The 25,307-nt window shown below is 38.7% G+C and overlaps 1 protein-coding gene and 1 long non-coding RNA gene across 3 annotated transcripts in view; one reads left to right on the forward strand and one right to left on the reverse strand.

Moving 5' to 3' along the window:
• The window catches only part of LOC139766698 (uncharacterized), a 42,368-nt gene extending 19,932 nt beyond the window's left edge, over positions 1–22,436 (forward strand). Inside the window, exons 3-6 of one of the 2 annotated variants that reach the window (XM_071695655.1) lie at positions 3,311–4,284; positions 8,789–8,873; positions 20,192–20,481; positions 20,608–22,436. In XM_071695655.1, coding sequence (XP_071551756.1) covers positions 3,311–4,284; positions 8,789–8,873; positions 20,192–20,481; positions 20,608–21,432 — 2,174 coding nt within the window. In that variant the 3' untranslated portion in view covers positions 21,433–22,436. The remainder of the gene's footprint in view (positions 1–3,310; positions 4,285–8,788; positions 8,874–20,191; positions 20,482–20,607) is intronic. The other variant, XM_071695724.1, reaches the window with a different exon arrangement.
• Positions 1–25,307, reverse strand: part of LOC139766852 (uncharacterized) — a 64,627-nt gene that overhangs the window by 15,198 nt on the left and 24,122 nt on the right. The window lies entirely within an intron of this gene.

The raw sequence follows: 25,307 nt of genomic DNA on the forward strand, positions 1-25,307 counted from the left end.
GTTTATTACAGATGTGATTAAAAGAATTACATGTAAAATGAATTTGCTTATAAGGTCTGAATAATCAAATGATGTGAATTTATGAAGAGTTCATGACCCCATTAGTTGATTGTTTACCATATCAGTGATTACCCTGTAAATGTGAATGTATTTGAATAATATTTTTGATAAATTTCATGGAAATTGTGGGTTTTGTTAAATAGCAATGCAGTATGGGAAGCTATTGGAGATAGTGATGGGTTTCTAGAAACAGAGATGGCCAAGATATATTAAGGATTGAAGGAAGGAATTCATGAGTAGTTAGGGCTTACATTAGTGTGATAAATCTGTTCTGTCCCAGTTATTGTATGTTTCTAGATAAAGGCTATGAAATCTTATAGGATGAAGGAAGGACATCATGAGTGTTTGGGGTTAACACTCATATGATAGAGCTTTTCTGTCCCAGTTACTGTGTAGTGATTCTGCATGTTAGATTTTATGAGTAAACTTATCAGGAAGCAACAGAAAGGAGAATAAAGTGGTGCTGTTGCATTCACTTTTTACTGTGTTTGTAATCAAGATAGTAGAGAACATTCAGGACTTTTTGATGGAATTCGGTAGATATGAGTTTGATTAGAAAGTAGAAGAGAATACTGAAAAGGCTAGGTGATGACAGTATCCAGAGGGATCGTAAGAAATTTGCATAAATGGCAAGAGATTGAAACAGGCCTTGTAATTTAGACAAATAGGGAGTGTTCTCAGGAGTGGATGCTGAGATCAAAGAGGGCTTTGGAAAGTAGGCAAATCACTGGCATCTTCAAGGTTGTAAAAAATAAAGATGTGAAATTCCAGGTGTGGTAATGTTTGTTGAAAAGTATAACATTACTTGCCTTGATGTAGAGTGAAACATGGGCATGCTGTGTTAAGACATTATGCTATAAATTGAAGCAAATGGGGAAGTAGTAACAAGCAAAGAAGAGGTAAAGAGGAGATGGTATGTTGAAAGCATTAGCTAAAAGAATTGCAGTTGTGGATTGTTTGGTGAAAAGGGAAGTTATGAAAGTCTTGTACAAGATGAAGTATGTCTAAGCAGTTGGAGTGGATGGGATGGGATTACAGTTGAATTTTTCAAGAAAGTGGGTAACACTATTGTTGATTAGTTAAAATTAGGATTTTCATATTATACATGGCTGAAGATAAAGAGCCTGAGAATGGTAGAGTGCCTGTTTAGTGCCATTATCTGAAGACAAAGGGAACAAAAGTGAATGATCGAATTAATGAGGTATAAATTTGTTGAGTCTACCTGGTAAGTTGTAAGGGACAGTGGTGATTGTGAGGGTGGTGGCATACACAAAGCACCAGATTGCGGATGAGCAATGTGGCTTTAGCAGTGAGAAAGGATGTGTGGCTTATGTGCTTTGACTTAAAGAATTTGTGCGAGTACTTTGAAAGAGAGAGAGAGTGATTTGTTTGTGGCATTTATGGATCTGGAAAATGCATATATTTTGTATGGGTGATAGCCATGGTATGTGGAATGTGCTGCAAATATATGGTGTGAGAGGAAAGCTGCTAGAAGCAGTGAGGAGTTTTTTATTGAAAGAGTAAGGTGGGTGTGTGTGACTTAAGAAAGGAAGGTAAGGGGCCCCAGGTGCCGGTAGGTCTTTGTCAAGGTTATGCAATGTCACCATGGTTGTTAATTTGTTTATGGATGGAACAGTAAGGAAGGTAAATGCATGGACCTGGGGGAGAGGGGCATGTCAACAAAGTGTTTGAGTGGGAGGTGAGTCAGTTGCACTTTGCAAATGATGCAGCTCTGGTGGTAGACATGAGTGAGAATTTACAGAAGCTGGTATCTGATATTGGAAAAGTGTGTAGAAGGAGTTACTGTAAATAAAAGTAAGATTATGAGATTTAGCAGGGGAGAAAGACAGGTTGATTTGATTGAATTTAAATAGAAGTAAGTTAAGGAAGTTTGAGTGTTTTAGATACTTTGGAGTGAATATAGTAGTAGACACAACAGTGGGAGATGAACTGAACGAATAGGTTGGTGAGGGAGCAAACATCGTAGGTGCATTGAGGAGGGCATGAAGACTAATGTGGGTACTTCTTATGTGATATGATTGACCTGACTGTATACAGGGCAAGTCTTAGGCCTTAAATATAAAAGAATAGAAAAGGGTGGATTCATTTGAAATGAAATGGTTTAGGTCAATATTTGCTAAGAGGAGGGTCAATCATGTAAGGAATGACATTACAAGAGTGGTGTGGTAGTAAGCTGAATATGATTAAGAGAGCTGAAGAGGGTATGCTGAAATGGTTTGGACATATGGAGACAATGAGTTGAGAGAGACTGACCAAGATATATGTGTCAGAACTAGACAGAGCAAGGAGCAGGAGGAGATTGATGGATGGAATTAAAGAGGCTTAAAAGTTAACAGGATATGAACATGCAGGAAGGTGAAAGGTATGGATGGGATAGAGGACACCAGTGCACTGTGGAATACAAGGGCTGAACCAGAGAATATGAAGTGGTCAGGATAAACCAAATAATAAGGACACTCTTTTGTTGTTCCTGGCACTACACATGAAATAGATTATAATGAAAAAATAATGAAGTTACAGTATATAGGAATGGGATGCTGAATGGGAGGAGGGGCTAGAATGAGAGATTAGGTATGAAAGAGAGGAATGGACAATTGTGTAGGTGAAGGATGAAGTGTTAAGCTTTGTTTTGCTTAACAGAAAAGAATGAATATGAGGAAGAAACTGAAAGAATATATGAATAAGGTGAAAGGGAAAAAGAGACTAAGAGGGCATGAAAGGATAGAAAAAGTGAGAGTGCGGATGAGCGGGATATATTTATGGAGAAGGTGTAAAATGTCAGTTTTATAATAAGAATGCATAGAGGGGATGATATGGAGTTTACCTTGCTATAGGTGAATAAAAAGGTGCAAATTCCATTAGTAGCAATTTCTCTGAGAGAAGACTAATTTGGGGGGACTTTGTTTGTTTTGTTGATCAATAATTCTTGATGTTTCATGACATTGTTACATAATCTACTCACTGACAGGGTAACATGTATTCAGTGTGCATTTATGATGCCACTTAACATTCCAACAAAGAACAAATAATAAATAAATCATGCCACTGAAGTGACCAAACAAGTTAATGTTTGAAAATGTTTGTGGGATGTTTCTTGCAACAGTAGAGGTAGATTTAGTATTATAAACTTTCAAATTTTAAGTTGTGAGTACACTGTTAAATTAGATTGATATATTATTTGTAAAGGAATTGTGCACAGTCTTTATACTTCTTGCTCCATTTGTTTCAGAGGTTGTTCGCAAAATTTCAGACTACTCGTGGCGTCTGCAAGGTTTAAGTGAGAGTATGGGTGGGGAGCGAGGATCTTTGGCTTCCCAAGGCTCCAGCACTAGCTCCCAGGCTGCTCTCATCTCTGCAGCCCTCTCTCACCATCCTCTCTCTAACACCTCACTTACACCCACCACTAATGCCACTACCCAGGTACCTAACAACAACCCACAACCTCCTGTTATTAAGGTAGTCAATGATCCTTCCATTAGGATGGCATGTGATGCTACTAATGAAGCTAAGCATGGCATGATGCAGCAGAACTCACTCCCTTGGCTTGATTATAATGCCATTTCACCTCACAGCACTTTAGGCTCAACTTCATCCTCTGGCAGCTCAGGTTATGGCAGTTTAACTCGCTCATCTCACACAAATAATCCAGGTGATACTGAAGATGCAGCCGTAAGGCCAGTAGAAGAAATTTGCCCAGTTGAATCCACTAAAGGTGCCACAAAACATTGCACTGCATCTCAACAGTCATCACCTTCTAACACAAAAAAGAAAAAGCCAAGTAAAGGCCCTGGCTTCCTGTTTGGTTTGACCTCTTCTTCCTCATCTCCCTCCCTTTTCCCTTCTTTGACTGGGGCTGCCACTGAACTAACCCCTACTCGCAAGATTGGCCAAACAACCATTTACCCTGAGAGCCCCCGTCCCCCACCTCACAGTGCTCACCCCTCCTCACAATCTCAGTTAACTGTTCCAAGCACCACAGTAACCTCCCACCCTAGTACACCTCACCTGGGGCGCCATAAAGATTCTCTTCTTCACCATATCCTACCAAGTCGTCTGTACCACTCCCCTCGCCCCCTTCGCCGAGGATCCTCTGCCGAAAATGTGACTCAACAGCTCATCACCTCTGTCTCCCCTTCCACCTTTGATACTCAGAAGGTCGTGAATAATGGCACTTTGAAGAGAGCCAGAACCAGCAGGGATCAGGTAGAGGTGCTGTTTTGCACTCCCATGTTTAGGGCATTCATATATTTTGATAATTTTCAACTTGTAAGAGCAACTGTAATGCTTTAAGGATTTCTTTGCCAGTGAATTGCAGCCATTATCCTTTTAGATCATATATGTTATATACATCATGCCCTTTGCTTTTTGTTGCATTTACCAAGTTATTTAATAGCATATGATACTTCTGAAATGATTTTGATCATTTTGTAATATTGTTTTATCAAGAAAAATCACAAGCAGTAATTTTTATATCAGATTATTTATTAATTTTTTGCCATTAGCTACAAAGCAACACTATCCTTAAAAAAAACGAATGTAAAGTGCACACACACACACACACACACACACACACACACACACACACACACACACACACACACATTTAGATGTTGTAGAGGCTGCTCAGTTAGAGAAAAGGACTAAAATACATTTAAAATTTATTGTCACATGTGGTCATCGAGGTGCAGCTGTTCAGTTTAAGGAAAGGACTAAAACACATACAGAATTTGTTGACAGTAGTGGGCAAAGAGGTGCAGAAGGAGCATTTTTGGCACATTGTCAAAAGATACAGAGCACAAAGATTGATGTAGAGGTACATAGATCTAGGTTCATACAAACAGGTAAACATGATATGAAGGTAAGCTGTATAGAGAATAATATACAATGTTTGTGGTATGGTTGAGGAAAATTTTAGAAATGTACAAAGCATACAGGAGCAATTCTTGTTCGCTGAATGAGAGATTTTAGAGAAAGCCAGACAGAGGTTGACACATAACTGAAGAATTTTTTGACAAGTGGATTGCAACAAAATCGGAAAGTCTGGTAAAGTAGGAGGTTAACATGTAAATCAGATCATTTTTGGTTTGGAAGATCATACACCAGAAAAAGAAAAGAGGATAAAGACAAAGGAAATGACTATTAAAGATTACTGTTGGCTATAGAATTCCCAGATGCAATTTTGGAAATATAGGAATGAGAAGAGTTGGTAGATATAATCAAAACATGTATGGGTGATCAGCTACGGTTATGTTTAACTTGGATTCTTCTTGCTGGAAGGTACTTAAGCAAGCTAAGAAAATTAAACACAAGGTGGAATTCATTGGGGGTATTCATCATATGAATCAAAGGAAGAGATGGAGAAAAGCAAAGAATACAGTTAAAAGACAAAAAATTGGAGATGCCACATTTCCACATTAGGAGAATAGTTGAGAAGACAAATATACAGCTTTCAACAATATGGATTAAGATATATGTAGCAAGCTTTCTATATCTTACATAAGGCCTAAATTAGAAAATGCCTCAAAAAAATTTTTGTCAGTGCTTCTAAGGGAAGCACAACAGCTAGTAGAGAAGGTCCAGAGGAAAGCAGCAAAGATGGTACCTGACTTCAATCTCAAAAGTGAACAGTTGTTGTCTGCTGATGACATAGCACTGATGGCAAATATGAGTTAAAGGATGGAGTGAAAAATGTCTTGAGCAGTCATGGCCAGAACATGCAGAAGATGAAAGGTGTGCATGGGATAGAGTGAATTGCAACAATGTGTCATACGAGGGGTGATGTGTTGTCAATGGACTGAACCAGGACATATGAAGTGGCAAGGGGAAACCATGATAGGTCTTTGCGACCTGATCAATGATATGAAGCTGTGGTTTTGATGCATTGCACATGAAACTTGAGAATAGATGTGAGTGAATGCAACCTTTCTTCATCTATTTCTGGCACAAACCCAGGAAATGACTGACAGTTATATATATAAAAAAGATTACCAACTGGAAAAGTTATCATGTAATGCTTAAGTAATTATGAGCTAAATAAGGATGCTAAAAGAGCGGATGAGGCTAGACAAAGAGGAAATATAATTGTGGTAACTGCACAAAACTCAGTAGTTTCTGTTGTAAGAAATTGGAAATGGAGTTCAATTGCCAGAAACCAACATATTGTGGTGAATCATTCTGTGGGATTTACAGTTGAGGAGTAGGAACATGGGTACCTCTTAGAGAAAGGCAAAATCCCAAGGGACTGGAAAAGGAGTCCAGGAAGGGGTGCTGAACTACACACTATACTCCCTGACAAATATAAGACAGTAGAAAAGATAACCAGAAAGAAAATGCTAGACTTTCTACAGAGGAGACATTCCTTAAATTGATAGACAGCATGAATTTAGGAAAAGGTCATCAATAAAAAACCACTTAGAGTTTTATTAGAGATTGAGCTCTTATTAGACAAAAGGGAAGGATGGGTGAATTGTTTGTATGAAGACTCCTAGAAAGCATTTGACACTGTACTACATTGGAGGAGGATTAAGAAACTAGATCACTGTACTGGAATAAGGGGAAGACACCTATGATTGACAGATTATAGTACTGAGAGAGAGCAAAGGATGCATATTGGAAGAGCCTTCTCGAAATGGATGGAGGTTATCAGTGGAATGCTGCAGGGATCTGTTCTTGAACCGTTACTCATCTTGATCTATGTGTTGATCTGCCAAAGGTATGGAGTCCTACCTAATCATCCCTACCCTGTTGTTAGAGTTCTACTTCAGGAGAACAGTTAAAATAGACGGAATGTCTCCAGGCAAATAATAAGATAGCAATCAAATATATGGATGAAGAAATATTAAGCAAGCTTTTCACATCCTATATTCGGCCAAAACTAGAATATGCTTCTCAGGTTAGTTCTGTGCACTTAAAGAAGCACAAAGAACTAACGCAGAAGATGCTTATCTGGGCAACAAATATGATACCCGAATTAAGAGAGGTTAGTTATAGGGAATGGCTAGAAGCCTTAAATTCTCCTACCATGGCAGAGAAGAGAGAGGGATGACCTGATCACAACCTTTAAGGTTTTAAAACAGATTGATGATAGCATAGACAGTGAACAGTTCCTTGAGAGATGTTGGGATAGAGTAACCAGTATACATACCTTGAAATTAAGTGAGAAACTTGTTAAAAAAGATATACAGAAGTACTTTTATAGTATAAGAATGGTGGATGAATGGAATACAGTGACTAATTGTTAATGCAGACAGCATACAGAAATTTAAGACATGATGTGATAAAGAATGTGGTATATTGATGGTAATTTAAGTTTTTTTTGGTAATTACATACACAAGAGTTAGGCAAGAAAACCTTTTGGTAAGGAATGTAAATTGTTTAGATCGCTCATATAATGAATCAATAGAGTGACAGTTCTCTAGGAATGTAATCCTGATGCTGAACTGGGCCCTTTGGTATGAGTTACACTTTCTCATCTGCACTCTGGACACTACTCATCTGTTTATCATTTCAAACAGCATTTATAACACATCACATGACCCCACAGGTCCAAGATGCACCTTCCACATTAAAGATGCTGAATACTTTTTCTCATGTCCCTATGGTCACCTCACAAAGACATACACACAGTACCTCATCTCTTGAGACCTGTAATCCAGACCATTGGATGTAGCCAGCTTCCTGAGCTCTGTGAAACCCCTAGGGAACATTCTGGGGCAAGAAGGTAGAGGTAAAAAAATCTTTGAAATAAGAGCTGTAGAAAAGGATAATTTTGTAATACAACTGGAATGAGGAGATTGGACTTTAGTAAATCATGATTACAAGAAGGCATGTGTGGTGTGAATAAATCACATGAAAGAAGTATGGACGAGTCTGATAATATTGTATGGTTATTGATGATACATGGTAGATGATAGTTTGGAAGAAAATAAACTGTTATCCAGTGGTAGATACCAGAAAGGTAGATTGCAGAATGTATGCATTGCAGTGGGTAAGCTATTTAGTGTTAGAGGTACTTAGATTATACTAGAGGAATCATTTGTATCAGGATGTGATTGAATCATTATTAGTATGGGAACCAATATTCCTTTTGGCACATATGCCTCAAGTTGAGAATATCAAGTTACTAGGAATGGAGTTGATGAAAATAACTGATGAATATATAAAGGTATGCATGGGATAGGGAGAAATGGAATGACGTGGTATACTGGGGTCGATGTGCTGGCAGTGGACTGAACCAAGGCATGTGAAGTGTCCAGAGTAAACCATGGAAAGGTTTCAGTGCATTACACATGACAGCTAGAGAATGGATGTGAGCGGACATGACCTTTCTTCTGCAGGAAATGCTGATCAAGTATGAAAAAAAGATATATGAGGTATTACAAAATGTGTTGCTGGAAATGCATGTTTATTACATTATGAGAGGTATCAATGCTTTTGTTTATTTGTATACATGTGGCTCTATTTACTGTCTTTGCCAAAACTGATACATTATCAAATACAATGTCAGCGATATTAAAGGCACTGATGAGTTGCAGTGAAGTTTTGTCACTGGTGGCCAGTTTCTGTTTTCTTTTTATAGATTTTCAAGTACTCCAGAAAATATTAGGCTGTTTCACTGATAACCATTGTAATAAGTACTCAGGTCCTTCATAAACTAGACTAGACCACTTATGTTTATCAGTTTGATACAAATGCAATTCTCTACAGATTTCTAATGGTCCAGAGGTTGGAATGCCGCGATGTGGTTCATTAGATTCTCTTCGAGATGCCCCTCATGTAACACATGATGATGGTGAGTGTTTCATAACATTCAACAGATCTGTTTTTATGGGTAAGACATTTCAAATATAAAGTATCACGACAGTATATTCTCACATAAACCTTATTTTGTTGGAAGGGTTTTGTCTTTGGCCTTTTTCCTAGGAATCATATGTATATAGGTGTTATTGGACTCTGCCTGCACGATGTTACACCATGAGTGAAAAGTCACCTTTGGCAAGGCTGTGTCTTTGGGAGTACAGTCTTGTCAAAGAACTTCTTGCTACAGAAGAATCCACATTTCCCTCACCTGGCAGTAGTGCATCCTTGGCTGGAGGAGCCTTTGAGAAGAGGTCCTGGATAATTCCAGAACTCTTTGTTTTTAGAAAAAGATCTTAGGAGTGTTACAGAAATTATTTAGAACAAATAGGAACATCAGTGAAGTGGGCTAATTGGGAGGTAATAACAAGTAGTGGTGAAGTGAGGAGATGAAGTGAATATTTTGAAGGTTTGTTGAATGCGTTTGATGATAAGAGTGGCAGATATAGGGTGTTTTGGTCGAGGTGGTGTGTGAAGTGAGAGGGTCAGGGAGAATGGTTTGGTGAACAGAGAAGTAGTGAAAGCTTTGCGGAAGATGAAAGTCGGCAAGGCGGCGGGTTTGGATGGTATTGCAGTGGAATTTATCAAAAAAAGGGGGTGATTGTGTTGTTGACTGGTTGGTGAGAATTTTCAATGTATGTATGACTCATGGTGAAGCGCCTGAGGATTGGTAGAATGCATGCATAGTGCCATTGTATAAGGGCAAAGGGGATAAAGATGAGTGCTCAAATTACAAAGGTAATAAGTTTGTTGAGTATTCCTGGGAAATTATATGGGAGGGTATTGATTGAGAGGGTGAAGGCATGTACAGAGCATCAGATTGGGGGAAGAGCAGTGTGGTTTCAGAAGTGGTGGAGGATGTGTGGATCAGCTGTATGCTTTGAAGAATGTATGTGAGAAATACTCAGAAAAACAGATGGATTTGTATGTAGCATTTATAGATCTGGAGAATACATATGATAGAGTTGATAGAGATGTTCTGTGGAAGGTATTAAGAGTATATGGGGTGGGAGGTAAGTTGCTAGAAGCAGTGAAAAGTTTTTATCAAGGATGTAATGCATGTGTACAAGTAGGAAGAGAGGAAAGTGACTGGTCCCCAGTGAATGTTGGTTTACTGCAGGGGTGCGTGATTTCTCCATGGTTGTTTAATTTGTTTATGGATGGGGTTGTTAGGGAGGTAGATGCAAGAGTTTTGGAGAGAGGGGCAAGTATGCAATCTGTTGTGGATGAGAGGGCTTAGGAAGTGAGTCAGTTGTTGTTCTCTGATGATACAGCTGATTCAGGTGAGACACTGCAGAAGCTGGTGACTGAGTTTGGTAAAGTGTGTGAAAGAAGAGAGCTGAGAGTAAATGTGAATAAGAGCAAGGTTATCAGTTTCAGTGGGGTTGAAGGACAAGTAAATTGAGAGGTAAGTTTGAATGGAGAAAAACTGGAGGAAGTGAAGTGTTCCAGATATCTTGGATTGGATTTAGCAGCAGATGGAACCATGGAAATGGAAGTGAGTCACAGGGTGGGGGAGGGGGTGAAGGTTCTGGGGGCGTTGAAGAATGTACAATAGCACAAAAATCCTCCCACCTAAACGACTCCAAAACTAACCACCAACCCTCAAATAGAAATACAAAAGTTACCACAGTTCTCACGATTCAGCTACCTCCAATCATAGATCCCCATCCTGAAAATTATAACTCCCATATACATACACGCTGAAATTATCAGTTAAACACACACACACAACTCAAACTCAACTCCATCAGACATGCACCCATCAGAGGCAGACACCCAAGATAAACACGAGTCACACTTTGCCATCTATTCTCTGGACATCACCCGTCACTACAACACCTTTCAGCATATCTCAAAACCCTTCATGCCCATGATCCAACTTGTATAGAGAAGGCACTGAGCATTTACTTCAAAAGTGTCTTACAGTTTTTGTACTGAGGCACACACATAGTATCACAACACTTTATGACCTTTAGATGTGGCCAGCTTCCTGAATGCTGTAAAAGTACTCTTAAGGATAGAAGGTACTGTTGAGGCTGGAAGTTAAGGTAAGGTAAATACATGGACCTTTATTAATTTCATTTTTTATTTTATTTGTGATTTCCTGAGGACCAGTTTCTGTAAAAGACTCATGGTGTTACACAGGACCTCTTTCTAAAGACTCTTGAAGCCCAAGTTTGCAGAGTCCTTTAACACCTCTATTCATACATTTATTTTTTCACACTTAGTTTGCCGTTTCCCATGTTAGCAAGGTAGCACTCGCACCTTCTGCACATAGTTGTGCATACAGCATCACAATATTTTGTGAACTTTGGACCTGACCAATGGACATGAGTGAGTGTCAGCAAACTTCAGGGAGAATGTGAGGTTTTGCAAGGAGGTTTATAGGAAGAAAAACAAGAGAAGAAATAAAAACAGCAAAGGGAGCAAATGAAGAAATGGTAACAAGCAGTGATGAAATGAAGAGATGTACTAGGTACTTTAAAAGATTGCTGCATGTGTTTGATGGTGGCACATGTAGGATGTTTGGGTCGGGGTGGTATGTGAAGTGGGTAGTCATGGCAAGTGGTTTGGTGAAAAGAAAAGATGGTGAAAACCATACATAGGATGAATTAAGCCAGGGCAGATGAAGTGGATGGTATTGCAGGTCACTCTCTTGGAGGGGGTGATGACTTGTTGAATGGTTAGTTATGATTTTCAATCTATAATGGATCATGTTGAAGTGCCTAAACACTGGCAGAATACGTGTTTAGTAGTTTTGGTGTGAAGTGAGAGTCATGGAGAGTGGTTTGGTGAAGAGAAGTGGTGAAAGCCTTATGTAAGAAATGTGGCAAGTCAGCCAGAGTGGATGGTATTGCTCTTAAATTTATTAGGGACAGATGTAGAAAGAATGCATTTGTTCATATACATCCTGTAGCTTTCATGTGTAAAGCACCAAAACAGCAGCTCCCTATCCATGACCAGGCTTGGCATTCTTAATCTTTTCCTATAATCTCTACAAGATTGGAATTTTTTATCAATTAGTAATTACCCCAGGATCAGTTTTCATGAGAGAGTTCTGGCATTACTCAGAACCCCCTTCTAAAGGTTCCCTCAGCTCAAGGTTGCATTTTTCCAGCAGTCAGGAAATGAAGATTCCTTTGGAGTGAGATGCTCTTTGACGAGACTGAAATTTCAATGATACAGCCTCACAAAAGTGTCAGTTCATTTGCAGTGTAACGTTATGCTGGCAGGGCCCAGTTCACACACCTTGTCGCTGTCTCCTGCATTAGTGAGGAAGCGCAAGGAAACAGACAAAAGAATGGCCCTACCCACCCACATACACATGTATAGACATACACGCCTACACACACACATATACATACCTATACATTTCAACGTATACATATATATACATACACATACATATATACACATGTAAATATTCATACTTGCTGCCTTTATCCATTCCCGTCGCCACCCCGCCACACATGAAATAGCATCCCCCCCTCCCCCATGAGGCAGCAGTAGGAAAAGACAAAAGGCCACACTCGTTCACACTCAGTCTAGTTGTCATGTGTAATGCACCGAAACCACAGCTCCCTTTCCACATCCAGGCCCTACAATACTTTCCGTGGTTTACCTTAGACGCTCACATGCCCTGCTTCAATCCACTGACAGCATGTCAACCCCGGTATACCACATCGTTCCAATTCACTCTATTCCTTGCACGCCTTTCACCCTCCTGTATGTTCAGACCCCAATCGCTTAAAATCTTTTTTACCCCATCCTTCCACCTCCAATTTGATCTCCCACTTCTCCTCGTTCCCTCCACCTCTGACTCATATATCCTCTTTGTCAATCTTTCCTCACTCATTCTCTCATTGTGACCAAACCATTTCAATACACGCTCTTGTGCTCTCTCAACCACACTCTTTTTATTACCACATATCTCTCTTACCCTTTCATTACTTACTTGATCAAACCACCTCACACCACATATTGTCCTGAAACATCTCATTTCCAGCACAAACACCCTCCTCCGCACAACCCTATCTATAGCCCACGCCTTGCAACCACACAACATTGTTGGAACCACTATTCCTTCAAACATATTCATTTTTGCTCTCCGAGATAACATTCTCGCCTTCCACACATTCTTCAACGCTCTTAAGACCTTCGCCCCCTCCCCCACCCTGTGACTCACTTCCACTTCCATGGTTCCATCTGCTTCTAAATCCACTCCCAGATATCTAAAACACTTCACTACCTCCAGTTTTTCTCCATTCAAATTTACCTCCCAATTTACTTGTCCCTCAACCCTGCTGAATCTAATAACCTTTCTCTTATTCACATTCACTCTCAGCTCTCTTCTTTCACACTCTACCAAACTCAGTCACCAACTTCTGCAGTTTTTCGCCCTAATCAGCCAACAGCACTGTATCATCAGCGAACAACAACTGACTCACTTCCCAAGCCCTCTCATCCACAACAGACTGCATACTTGCCCCTCTCTCCAAAACTCATGCATTTACCTCCCTAACAATCCCATCCATAAATGAATTAAACAACCATGGAGAAATGATGCACCCCTGCCACAAACCGACATTCACTGGGAACCAATCACTAAACACTCTTCCTACTCATACACATGCCTTACATCCTCAATAAAAACTTTTCACTGCTTCTAGCAACTTACCTCCCACACCATATACTGTTAATACCTTCCACAGAGCATCTCTATCAACTCTATCATATGCATTCTCCAGATCCATAAATGCTGCATACAAATCCATCTGTTTTTCTAAGTATTTCTCACATACATTCTTCAAAGCAAACACCTGATCCACACATCCTCTACCACTTCTGAAACCACACTGCTCTTGCCCAGTCTGATGCTCTGTACATGCCTTCATCCTCTCAATCATTACCCTCCCATATAATTTCCCAGGAATACTCAACAAACTTATGCCTCTGTAGTTTGAACACTCACCTTTATCCCCTTTGCCTTTGTACAAAGGCACTATTCATGCATTCTGCCAATCCCCAGGCACTTCACCATGATCCATACATACAATGAATATCCTCACCAGCCAATCAACAACACAGTCACCCCCTTTTTTATTAATAAATTTCACTGCAATACTGTATAAACTCGCAGCCTTGCTGGATTATATCTCCCGCAAAGCTTTCACTATCTCCTCTCTCTTAACCAAACCATTCTCCCTGACCCTCTCACTTCGCACACCAACTCTACCAAAACACTCTATATCTGCCACTTTGTCATCATACACATTCATCACCACGTGCATTACCTTACCACTTGCCCCCTTCACCGATGTTCCCATTTGTTCTCGTCTTTTTCTCCGTTTCCTTTCAAACACCATTACCTTAATTTTACATGCATTTACCTTCAATCTCTTCTTCTTACATACATCATAAAACACATTTACAACCTTCTGAAACTCCTCTTCATTCTCTGCAAACAACAGAGTATCATCTGCAAACAGGCTTGCCATTAGCCACACCTATATGTATCCCAAAACTTTTGCTCAGCTCTCCATCCACTCTTATACATGCATTTGCTCATCTATAGAAGGCTTTTACACCATCCAACAGTTTTCCCTCATACCATATATCCTTAACACATCCCACAAAGCATTCCATCTGACTCTGTCACATAATGTCTCCAGATCCATAAAATCTGCATAAAACTTCTTACCTTTTCTGAACACTTTTTCACGGTCATCTTTACTACAAAAATCTGATCCACAAATCCCCTACCTTTCCTGTAACCCCATTCCTCTTCACTTATTCTGCATTCAGAAGCAAGATTAGTAGGTTCAGCAGGGTTGAGGGACAAATTTTAGCTAGGATGTAAGTTTGAACAGACAAAAATTGGAGGAAGTGAAGTGTTTTAGATATCTGGGAGTGGACTTAGCAGTGAATGGAACTATGGAAGTGGAAGTAAGTCATAGGGTGGGGGAGGAAGGTGAAGGTTTTGGGAGCAATGAAGAATGTGTGGAAAGAGAGAACATCATCTTGAAGAGCAAAAAATGGATATGTTTGAAGAATAGTAATTCCAACAACATTATACAGTTGCAAGGCATGGGCTATAGACAGGGTTGTGTTGAGGAGGGTGGATGTGTTGGGAATGAAATGTTTGAGGACAATATGTGGTGTGAGGTGGTTTGATTGAATACATAATGAAAGGGTAAGAGAGATGTGTGGTAATAAGAAGTATGTGTGTAAGAGAGCAGAAGAGGGTATGTTGAAATGGTTTGGACATATGGAGAGAATGAGTAAGGAAAGGTTGACAATGATGATATACCTGTCAGAAATGGAGGGAACATGAAAAAGTGTGAGACCAAATTGAAGGTGGAAGGATGGAGTGACAAATAATTTAAGTGATCCGGGCCTGAACATCCAGGACAGTTAAAGGTGTGCAAAGGATAGCACCTTTTGCATGGTATCTGAGAATGCTAACTGACCACTTGACAATGATAGGGAAATGAATATTTGATTACCAGTAATCAAATACCCTTTGTCTCACATCCATGAGCAACGGGGTCTAAACCAGTCAAATCACATCTGGATCACATTACCAGTAGTCAGCAATTTCATAGAACATACCATCATATGTGGTGGTACAGAAAGACAAATATAGCACATATGAATGTACACTTTTCATAGAACACATACTGCCCTCCAACAGCAAGGATTCAAACTCGAAACTTTTGCATGGTAGCTGGGAAGGCTGACTGCATGGATATGACTGCCCCTAATAGGGAATGACTATTTGATTAATAGTAATTGAATACCCTTTGTCTTGCATCCATGAGCAATGGAGTCTAGACTGGTCAAATCCCATCAGGCTCACATTACCAGTAGTTAGCATTTTACAGAATTTAGTGTCATACATGGAGGTATATGAACACAAATACATGTATAGCGCATATGAACGCACACTTTTCATAGAACTCATAATGCCCTCCAACAGCAAGGATTTGATTCCGGACCTTTTGCATAGTAGTAGGAATGCTAACCACTCAGCTATGATTGCCCCTAGTAAGGAAATGACTTCAATTACTGGTAATCAAATACCCTTCGTATAATAGAATAATCATAGATAAAAAAATTCATGCATATTCGCCACCTCCTGCATCAGCGAGGTAGCTCTAAGAGCAAATGAATGAGTCTCAGAGGAAACATCCTCACTTGGCCCTTCTTTGTTTCCTCTTTTGGAAAATTAAAAACAGGAGAGGACGATTTCCAGCACCCCACTCCCTTCCCTGCATGTCAAAGAGGGGCGGCAGCAGGTGGCTGAAAATCTGCCCTTCCTGTATAATTTTCCAAAAGAAAGAACAGAGCAAGGAACCAAGTAAGGGTTTTTCCCTCTGAGGCTCAGTCATCTGTTCTTGATGCACCTCACTGACATGGGAAATGGCCAGTACATAAGGACTCCCATAACTCTCAGGAAACTAGCTACATTCATCTGGTGGGACTATAGGTCATAAAGTGTTGTGATGTGTGTGTGGTAAGAGTTTAGGGAAACTGAGCAATAAGTGCTCAGCATCATTGTGGTTGTTGCACTGGGGGCATGAATGGTCCTGGGTTGTGTTGAGTCAGTGTTTGTAGAAGTGAAGGGATGGACAATATCTAGAACATAAATGGGAAAGTGTAACTCATGTTTTTCTGGGAAGTGTGGTTTCAGATGGATGTGTCTAATTAGGTGGTGCTTAACCTTTTGTTGGGAGGGCAGTTGTTTAGTGCATGTTGGGTCATTTCAGTGTCTGTTTTATCAGTTATGTTTGCTTAGGTTGGAGGATTCTGTGAGTACAAGTTATTGAAGTGTAAGGCAGGAATAAGCTTTTTATTTCTACTTGGGAGTTGGTGGTTAGTTATCATGTGATTTGGGAGGGAGGGATTTAATGCTGTTGCAAAGATTTTAGTGCCAAGTTGGATTTTTGTTTCACTCTGTAAGTGTTGAGCATTTGTAGTTACCAAGCTGTCAGTTTCAGCAATTTGCACTAATAACTTGTGAATTATCCTTGTCAGTTACGCAAACTTCCCAAAACAATGACATGGATTTATTATAAGGAAACACTGTCTGCAAAACCATATTAATTTGTCTTATCAAGCAAAACTTACTTGATAATTGCTGTCAGTTATTTTATGTTATCACAAACCATAACTATTTCCACTCAAACTGTCACCTGTCTGATAATAAACTTATTTTTGTGCAATAGGTGTATTAATTTTTGAGAATTTGATAATGTTAGTAATTGAATTCAACATCTGAATAACTCAAAACTGCTCTGCTCTCAAAGATCTGAGTTTTTGTACATATCACTCATGTTTTAAGCTTTTCATCATAGTCTTAGCAGTTCATACTTCAAGCTCTACCCCTTGAGAGTTCATAACCCTCCGCAACCAAATCCTGGATATGCGCTTGAAAGAATGAGACAGTTTTACACAGAGATTGGGCACTGAAGAAAAAGTGATGTAAGGCAGTAGGAGGAGCAGGAATTGGATGTTAAGGAGGGCCTTATGGCTGGTATAATGTTAGCAAGGAGTATCTGAAGGTGTAAATAAGTGCTTAGATTATAATTGCGTCAGAGTGTTTTATGTGAAAATTTGATATGTTGTCAAGGCCAGTTGAAGGAAAGTCCTGTAAGGCTTTAATTGCTTTCTTTGGGTCAGTAAGTGTGTTTGAAATTTGTGTAGGTTTTAATGACTATCTTGTTTGCATGTGTGGTTTGTTATTGGCTCCTTTTGAGTAGTGTCTCATAAGTATGTTTGTGTGTTCTTTGGGAGAAGAAATGTCTTTGGAAGGGGTCAGAAATGCTTCATGAGTTGGGTCTGGATTAGTATGGTAAGTGTGGCTCTTCCATAACATAACCCAGAATTGGTTTCTGTCATGTGGTTCATTTTCTTGAAGGAATGCAGATTTGTAATTTGCCTTTTAGATATTATGTTGGGCATTGTGTTATTTAAAGTTAGGATTTGTTCTCTGATATCAAATGATGTTGAGTGATTCTATGATGTTTGTTTGTTTATTTGTTTGATTGATGTGTTTGGCCTGGTAGTGGTCAGGGGTCTGTGGTTTCAGTGCATGAATATGCAGCTTGAAAACATATGTGAATGAATGAGACCATTTCTTCTTGTCTGTTAAAGGTGCTACCTTACTTATGTTATTCAGGGTTGAATTATGGCATTTCAGAATCAAATAGTTGGAAATAAGTGAGAGTTAAAGATAGAGCGTACTTAGAAAATGCGTTCTTTTACACTTATACGTAAACAGGTTACCATTCTGTGATGCTTCACAGGTCCAGATAAAGAGAGGAAATGTGCTCAATGCAAGAACAAGTATCACTGTGAGGAGGGGAGGGAGAGTGAGTTATGATAAGAAAGAGTCAGGATAAGAGTGAATCTATAGAGAAGTAAAGGGTAGGTGATAGGATAACATGAATATTTTCACAAAATCTGCATAACAGGTTTCTCACCAGTTTCTATCAGGTGGCGATAGTGATAACACTATAGTTAACTAAAAGACAGGTGTCTAACTAGTGCCTTTAAAAAAGAAAAAAAAATCACATTTTAATTAATCTAAGTTATTGAACCACTCATCCTTCATTAATATTCCCACACCTCTTTCATAAGCATCTATTTCAATTTGCAAATTTCCCACCTTTAAACTTTGCCTTGCGCAAACTTGATATATCTTACACAGCATAAAAAAGAGAACACAAGTTGCAAGTATACTATGTCCTGTTAGGAATGTCATATTATCCATGATTTATGTTGTATCACTAATCCAGGAGATTCATTATATTAGTATTTTTGAGAGTCTGCAGAATCAAGATAATGCAAGTTGTGGACATGCATGCCATCTCAGTGATCCCACCCATCACTGGAAAAAATTTTCCTGTCACTTACTGGAGAGTAAGGGCTTGAATTGGGCTAACAATTCGTTACTTAAACTGCCAATAATTTGATCTTTAATGATGGGGGCCTCTATTCTTGATTTTATAAGAAATTTTCCATTCGGTATTTTATTGTAATAGTGTGCTGAACAGTGGATGTAAACTAATTTTTCATTGCTTGCTCTGTTAAGTCTCAGAAAAATTTCTCTCAGTGCTAATGAACCTCATTTTTCCTTTTTGATTTGAGTTCCCAGTTTATTATGGTATTATATTGGTTTTGTATTTTGAAATTTATAATGTGAGTTTATTTTGCTGTAGGAAAAAATATTACATGTTCATGAAATATTTTGTAGAAAAATATCATATATGAAATATTAATTAGGTAATGTTTTCTTTCTCTCTCTCTTTTCGCCAACTGCTGCCATTCAGGTCTGCTTCATGTTCCTATCTTTCTTAAGTGCCTCCATCTTTCTGTTGAAAATTTGTTCAGGAAATGAAAGAAGCACAAGAGGTCTGAATTTATATTAATATTAAAGTACTGCATTTGATGCTTTCAAACCATAGTTCGCTTTTAAGTTGTAGCAATCTTAACTGCTATATCCATTTTGGTGTGAATTTAAAGTATTTATTGCCTTATTGCTCATGCTCCCATGTAGAAAATTAGGTACATTTAACTGAGCCATTTTTCCTCTATGTTTAGAGAACTTTTTTTTCATCTGTCCTTTTTATAGCTCAAAGGAAATTTGGACCAGTTAAAAATCTGGTGATTATTGTAGGTATAAGAAACTCAGATCCTTTTTTGTTCAAATCGCCTTTACAGCCCCATGTGAACTTTCAACAGTAGTGGTTGAAAAGCCACCACATGTTGCGAAGTCCTCGATCATGGGGGCAGCCAAGGGCCTCTTCACTAATATTCAGTATGCTAAAGTTTAGTCAAGGAAGGTGAGAGTAGAAGTAGAGCCGCTTCACTCTTGCTGTTTAAATGTGCTGTGGTAGCAGTAATGTTTTAGTCATATTTGGCATTTGTGTGTAACCTTGATATTGAATTATTACTGATATTTTGTTTTGTCTGAATATTTGTGATATCTAGCCTTGTAGAGTATAGTTAATGGGTGTTTTACTTTTATCTTTGTTTTGTGAAGCTAGTGTCTTAACCACAAAGTAATGAATGCTGAAAACATACTGATTAATTTTGAGTGTGTACTGACATCGTGATACATAAGAGTGGAGTCATTCACCCTTCCATGAAATGTAAAACAGACTGATGATTTAGTGTAATGAATTTCAATAAAACATTATACTTTATTAGATAACAAATACTGTATGGGAAATTTGTGAATTACAGGCAGTGATTTGCTGAGTGCCATCACTGCCACATTTGAGGAGAAGATGCGGAGCCTCCAGGAGTCTCCTCTGGGTCTGGTGACTGCAGTGGCTGATGACTCCCTCACCAACCTTGACCCCTCCCCTAAGGCAGGTCAGCTACATGACTGTACCACCAGAGGGAATTCAGAGTGCCGTCTGTACCGTGATCCTTCCCTGCATCGCCGCCGCACTAATCCCCGCAACTCTTCTGCCAATACTAGCACAACCTCCACTGCAGCCAGCACTGCTCTCACCACTACCATGTCTCAGGTGCCATTTTACCTTAAGCTTACCATAGCATTTTTTACAGAAATTTTGCAAATTCATGGTGCAAATTGTTTACAGTAATTTTATCTTTGACAAGATACTGACACAACACATATCTTATATTTACAGGAAGAGGCTGCCAGTCAAGCCATGACATTCTTAGAGGATAAAATTTTGAATGAAGATGGAACAAGAGAAACAAAGGTTAAAAGGTCAGATTCTCTAACAAAATCTGAGAAAACTGAGAACAATCTAAAAGAAAAAACTGAAAAAAGGGCTCGTGAACTAAAACGCACTGACACTCAGGAAAGTCTCACTGAGAAAAAACCAAAGGAAATGAAGAGATCAGACACACAGGATGGAACAGAAAGGTCACGAGATCCATCAAGGAAGTCGGAAGTGAAGGATAACTCTGTGGGATCTACTAGACGCACCTCTGATGTTAGAAGCAGACGGCATAATGTCAAAGAACTGAAGGAGAAGTTTGAGCAAAATACAGGCAGTCAGTCCAGTACTAGTCCCATGAAACCTTCCAATAACCATTATAGCACTAATGTAAATAGCAATAGCAGCAAGGCAAACAAATCTAGTATGCGGCGAACAGGGTACCGTGGACCTATTAAGAGACGGCACACTGTGGGTGGCACCAAGGACCTTGCCAAGTGGGCATGGCTGCAAAGTGGTGAGGTATCCAGGAACACTCCACGCTCTACACATCTCTCCGCTTGGGAAAGACTACAGCCTTTAGTGGCAGATGAACATTTAAATACTGATAGATCATTAGAAGCATGGTTAGTCCATGAGCGTATTCGAACATCTTCACCAGACCTTTCTAGACCTCAGCATTTGGTACTTCCTTGTGATGTAGATGATAAAGAAAACCTACACCGTCGCCTCAGTGTACAGGAATCAGCATTGAATCCTCTTTATCCTGTACTAGAAAGTCATGTGTAATAGGGTTTGGATCCAAATCTTCACCAGTGTCTAGGCTACTCACTCATTGCCTCCACTGCTTACAATTTTTGTTTTTAAGTCACAATATTTGTATCGACAGTAGTAATGTATAAATTAAGTGTTGGAATAATGAGAGGGGTAATGAACTGTGCTGTGATTTTTGTCTTTTTCTTTTCTCTCAGTGTTGTTTCAGAGGCATATCACTTTATATATATATATATATATATATATATATATATATATATATATATATATATATATATATATATATATATATATGTAAAACATCATGAACTTGTCATTTACAAGTCAGACATTTGTCATAACTCATCTTGTGTATATAAATTTATAGGCTATAATTTCATTGCATTTCACCTGTATAATATTCAAATATGAATATATGGGACAAATATAGCAGAGTTTATCAGCTTTGTAAATATCATGCCAGTCTTGCAAAGCAAGAATTACATGTTGCATGGATATTAAAGCTAAATTTTTAAAGCAGAGGTTCTTGGATGCTTGTGGCACACCGTATGAAAATGTAATATATCTGAATAAGGTATTTCATAAGTAGTAAAGTGGTATTGAAATTGTTGCATGTTTACCACATAAAATCATTAATTGGTATTTGATATATTCTTGTCCAGTACTCTGTAGGATAATTGGTATGGAAAAAGTGCTTTCTTAATAGAAAATCAAACGCTGATTTCACACCCTTTATCAATTCTACAGGTAACTGGACCATGGCAAAAGCATTAATCTTTAAGAAACCATTGAAACACATGGTTACATTGGTTTTATGTTTAAGCCTTAATAACTTATTTTGGCTGAATGAAAATTAGTTATTTTTTTTACATTCTGTACCCTCCCAGAAAAACTTTTTTAATAGTCATAGAATCTGTATAGAAAGGAGATCTTGGTGTCACCAATGAAGAAATTTAGTTTTTATTAAATATGTTGATATGATCAAGAAAATTTTTTGTATAATAAAATTATCTTTATTATTCCTGATATTCTTTGCCATATGACGTTTAAGGTAAACTGTTCAACATATTTCAAAGGGAGCCTATCCAGGACCCAATACTATATAGTTTTTTTTTTTACAGACCCAGAGAACAATAAATATCACTGGTAACCTTTAACTTGACAAAATCATCAAAGATTTGATGCAAAGGTTTGCAGCCATCATCATCAAATGAAAATATGTAGTAATGGTTCTTGCCCTTATTAAATTTCTCAGCTCATGCTTGATTCTGCCATGTAATCATAAAAGTTTCAAGTATGTTATCCATGAGGCAAAGCATTCTTTTATTTAAAGGAAGTGCTAGAAGCTCTCCTTGTCATCCACTGATATATTTTTCTGGTCTTTAGCTAAGGGCATCACTAACAACTGCTGCCCTACCTTCCCTTCACTTTTCCATTTTGATGGTACTATAGTTTTCTTTCCTTTTCTCCTCAAACTTTACTTTGGATGATTAATATTCCTTCACCTCCTGATGCTCCTCTTACTAATCCTGTGCCCCTTTTTAACCTGCCTAAAAAGGGCTTTTCTCCCTAGCACAAGCAAGGCTTATGGTCTTGATGGTTTCCATCCCTGTTTATTGGAAGAGTGTGCCTCTGATGTTGCACCTGTGTTTGCTCATGTCCCATTTATTTAAAATCCAGAACTTCCCCATCTTCTTGAAAGCGTGCATTGGAAGAGTGTGCCTCTGATGTTGCACCTGTGTTTGCTCATGTCCCATTTATTTAAAATCCAGAACTTCCCCATCTTCTTGAAAGCATGCATTGGTAGATCCTATCCCAAGAAGGGTGACCATTTCAAACCCTATATCATCCTTATGCTTTGAAATCTACCATTTCCAAAGTCTTTGAATCCCACCTCAACTCCCATATCCCCAGAATTCTTGAATTTCACACTTTTCTTTCTGATTACCAGTAATGGCTTCCTTCCATAAAGCAAGATCCACTGACGATATTCTAACCTATCTTACTTATGTTGGATCATCATCCCTGAGAAATTTGGGGGAATCCTATGTTGCTGTTCTTGATATATCCAAAGTTTTTGACAGGGTTGGCATCAGGATCTTATCTCTAAGCTCCCCTCTCTTGGCTTTGCTCCATCATATCTAGCTTTCTCAGTCAATCTATTTCCTTTCTCCATCAACAGCAGTGTCCCTCAAGGTTTCTGTTCTGTCTCTACACTTTTTCTCCTTTTTATCAGACATTTCCTTTCCCACAAAAAGCCAAATGTACTTAAACACTGTTGACTCAATATTGCATTTCTTCACATCCCTCAATTGTGCACTTTCTTCTCTTACTCAATCTGCATCTCGTCTTGACGACTTCCTTAACAAACTCAGACTTCGACAGGATATTTTAATGGTATTAACAAATCTGGTTAAGTGTAATGGCTCCAAGACCCAGTTTCTCCATATCTCTATTGAAAATTCCTCACAACAATACTCTCCGTGAACAGTTCCGTAATTTCACCTCTTGACTCAGTGAACATACCTGATATTATCGTAACATCCACTTTATCTTGGAAACCCCGCATTGTGGAAATAGCTAAGTCTTCCTTCAAGGAATTGGGAAGCCTGTTTAGAAGGTGAAATTTCTTCTGAGTGGTTTTGTTTATACAAAGGATGATGCATCTTTGTATGGGGTACTGCTCTCAAACCTGAGGTGGTTTAGCTCTGTATCCTTACTTGACGGAGTTGTCGAAAACAGTCTGACTTATAAACTCCCAAGCTAACTTCAAAACTTGCCCTATACTACAACATCGGTTCACTTTACCTCTTCTCTAGGCATTACTTTTTGGTTTTTGTGCCTAAGAGTAGGATGATTAAACCATGCAATACCTGATATTTGTAACATCCACTTTATCTTGGAAACCACACATTATGGAAATAGCTAAGGCTTCCTTTAAGGAATTGGGAAGCCTGTTTAGATGGTGAAATTTCTTCTGAGTGGTTTTGTTTAACACAAAGAATGATGCATCTTTGTATGGGTTACTGCTCTCAAACATGAGGTGGTTTAGCTCTGCATCATTACCTGATGCAGTCGAGTCAAAAACAGTCTGACTTCTAACCTCTCCCAAGCTAACTTCAAAACTTGCCCCACATCACAACATTGGTTCATTATACCTCTTCTCTAGGTATTACCTTGGTTTTTGTGCCTAAGAGCTGACTGGTTGTGTGCCCCTACCTCTAGTTTGACCATGCAATACTCAGTAAGCTGCTATGTCACGTGATTGCTGCGTGGCTGTGGGCAACCCAAGGTTGGACCACTTTGATAACTTGTCTCTTTCCCTCCACCTCAAATATTTAGAACTCTCTACCGTTTCATACCTTTCCCAATAACTGTGACCTGGCAGAATTTTGAAAACAGGTTTTTCACCTTTCAAAAAATTTGTAAATACTTTCCCTTGTCTCTTCTTTTTCCCTTTCATTAACCTCCGTCTCTTTCAGTTAAGGTTAACCTTTGATCCGAAGTTTAGTCCATGACAGAAGCCTCAACGTTAAAAAAAGTCTCCCTTTCATAGCTCGAATGAATATCACATATTTGCATATTTTTCTTGGTTAAAGTGATGAAGTGACCAAAATTAGCTGAATTACCCAAGTGTTGAGTTGATTAGCTTGTTAGAGACCAGAGGCTTATAATGCTTAATGTCTGTAATAAACCACCAAAAATACATAGAACTTACACTGAATAATAATGAAAAATGAGAAACAATTTTTGTATAAAAGAATGCAAGAGAAAAATGGATAGTTGAAATTTAAGTATGGTCTTCTAACTCTGCACTAGACAACTCGGAATTCCACTCATTCCCACGGGTGTTAAGGTAGCGCTTGATTTCCATTTACTTCCAACTTGGT

This window comes from Panulirus ornatus, chromosome 1 (genome assembly GCF_036320965.1).
Source record: "Panulirus ornatus isolate Po-2019 chromosome 1, ASM3632096v1, whole genome shotgun sequence".
Lineage (NCBI taxonomy): Eukaryota > Metazoa > Arthropoda > Malacostraca > Decapoda > Palinuridae > Panulirus > Panulirus ornatus.